At 42.4% G+C, this 1,157-nt stretch overlaps 1 protein-coding gene across 1 annotated transcript in view; it reads right to left on the reverse strand.

Annotated features, from left to right (window-relative positions):
- Positions 1-1,157, reverse strand: part of oma1 (OMA1 zinc metallopeptidase) — a 17,696-nt gene that overhangs the window by 7,773 nt on the left and 8,766 nt on the right. The window contains exon 5 of the mRNA XM_015395724.1: positions 49-177. Coding sequence (XP_015251210.1) covers positions 49-177 — 129 coding nt within the window. The remainder of the gene's footprint in view (positions 1-48; positions 178-1,157) is intronic.

Consider the following 1,157-nt stretch of genomic DNA (forward strand, 5'->3'; position numbering starts at 1 on the left):
TAGCTCCAAATATTCAAATGACTTAGATAATGAATAGTAATACCTCACCTCTATGAGCTTGTCCTTTGCCCACCCTCCCAACAGTGCCAAGCTGTCTGTAGGACACAATGCCCAGATGGCTGTCACCAGAATAAGAGCCAGGAGGTCCACGACATGAGACAGGCTGGCCTGTTCCGCCTGGAGGGAGTGGGGAGAAAAGGAGCGAGGATGTGAGAAGCAGGGATAAGAAAAGAGAGAGTTTCAAACTTTCTGCAGAGGGAATGAGGCCGCTGGAACATATTGATTGTTCTCATCTATGTTTTTCGCTGCAACAGATTTAGAGGTTTTAAGAGGCAATCCATTACAAGGCGCTAACTTTGTTACATCGAGGTCATCCATGTTCATTCCCTTCAGCTAATTAAAATCTCCTCCAAGCATCTCCTCCCAGGGCATTTTAAGACTTAAAATACCCAAAACTTTATTAGAAACTTTTAGAAAAATAAAATGAGTTCATATAACTGGGGGACAATATTTGTTGCAAAACAAATAAATAGAAAACAGCTAAACCAAAACCTCTGTGCTGTTTGGAAGTGATCTAAAACATGTGCCACAGTCAACATAATGCCGCTCAGATAGAGCAGAAGATGAGGTGTTTTTAACGCATACCTCCCTACATGACATATATCACTGTTTTTTAAGGGAAACAATGAAAGCAGCATCAGATTCATGCACCACAAGGATGTAATAGGACAGTTTGTGCTTCAATAAATGGACTGCCGTCGCTCTGACTTGAACTCACATACTGTATGAGTGACACCTCTAAATAAACTCCAGGGCAACAAACAGGAGGCACCTACACACCTGCCTACACGGGGGGGACCAAGGGGTCAAAGTTCATTTCGCTGCAAACTAAGGTTTTCAAAAGTCTGGCGCACAGAAAAAGAAGAGAAAAAGGGAAGATGAAACCAAAAGCTTGATGGGATTTTAGGAGTAAATATTAAAAATAAACTAAGGATGAGTCAGGAACAGGTCCAGGAAAGGAATTGCAGAAGAATGACGCCCATTCAGAGCCAGCTAAGAAGCAAAGGGTTTATATCAATGTTATTTTAAAATATAGCATCCGCTAGCTCAGCCTCGTGAGACCATCCTGATCTCGCGAGCTTTCAAGGTTTCACTCG

Source organism: Cyprinodon variegatus, unplaced genomic scaffold (assembly GCF_000732505.1).
Source record: "Cyprinodon variegatus isolate N-32 unplaced genomic scaffold, C_variegatus-1.0 Scaffold755, whole genome shotgun sequence".
Classification (NCBI taxonomy): domain Eukaryota; kingdom Metazoa; phylum Chordata; class Actinopteri; order Cyprinodontiformes; family Cyprinodontidae; genus Cyprinodon; species Cyprinodon variegatus.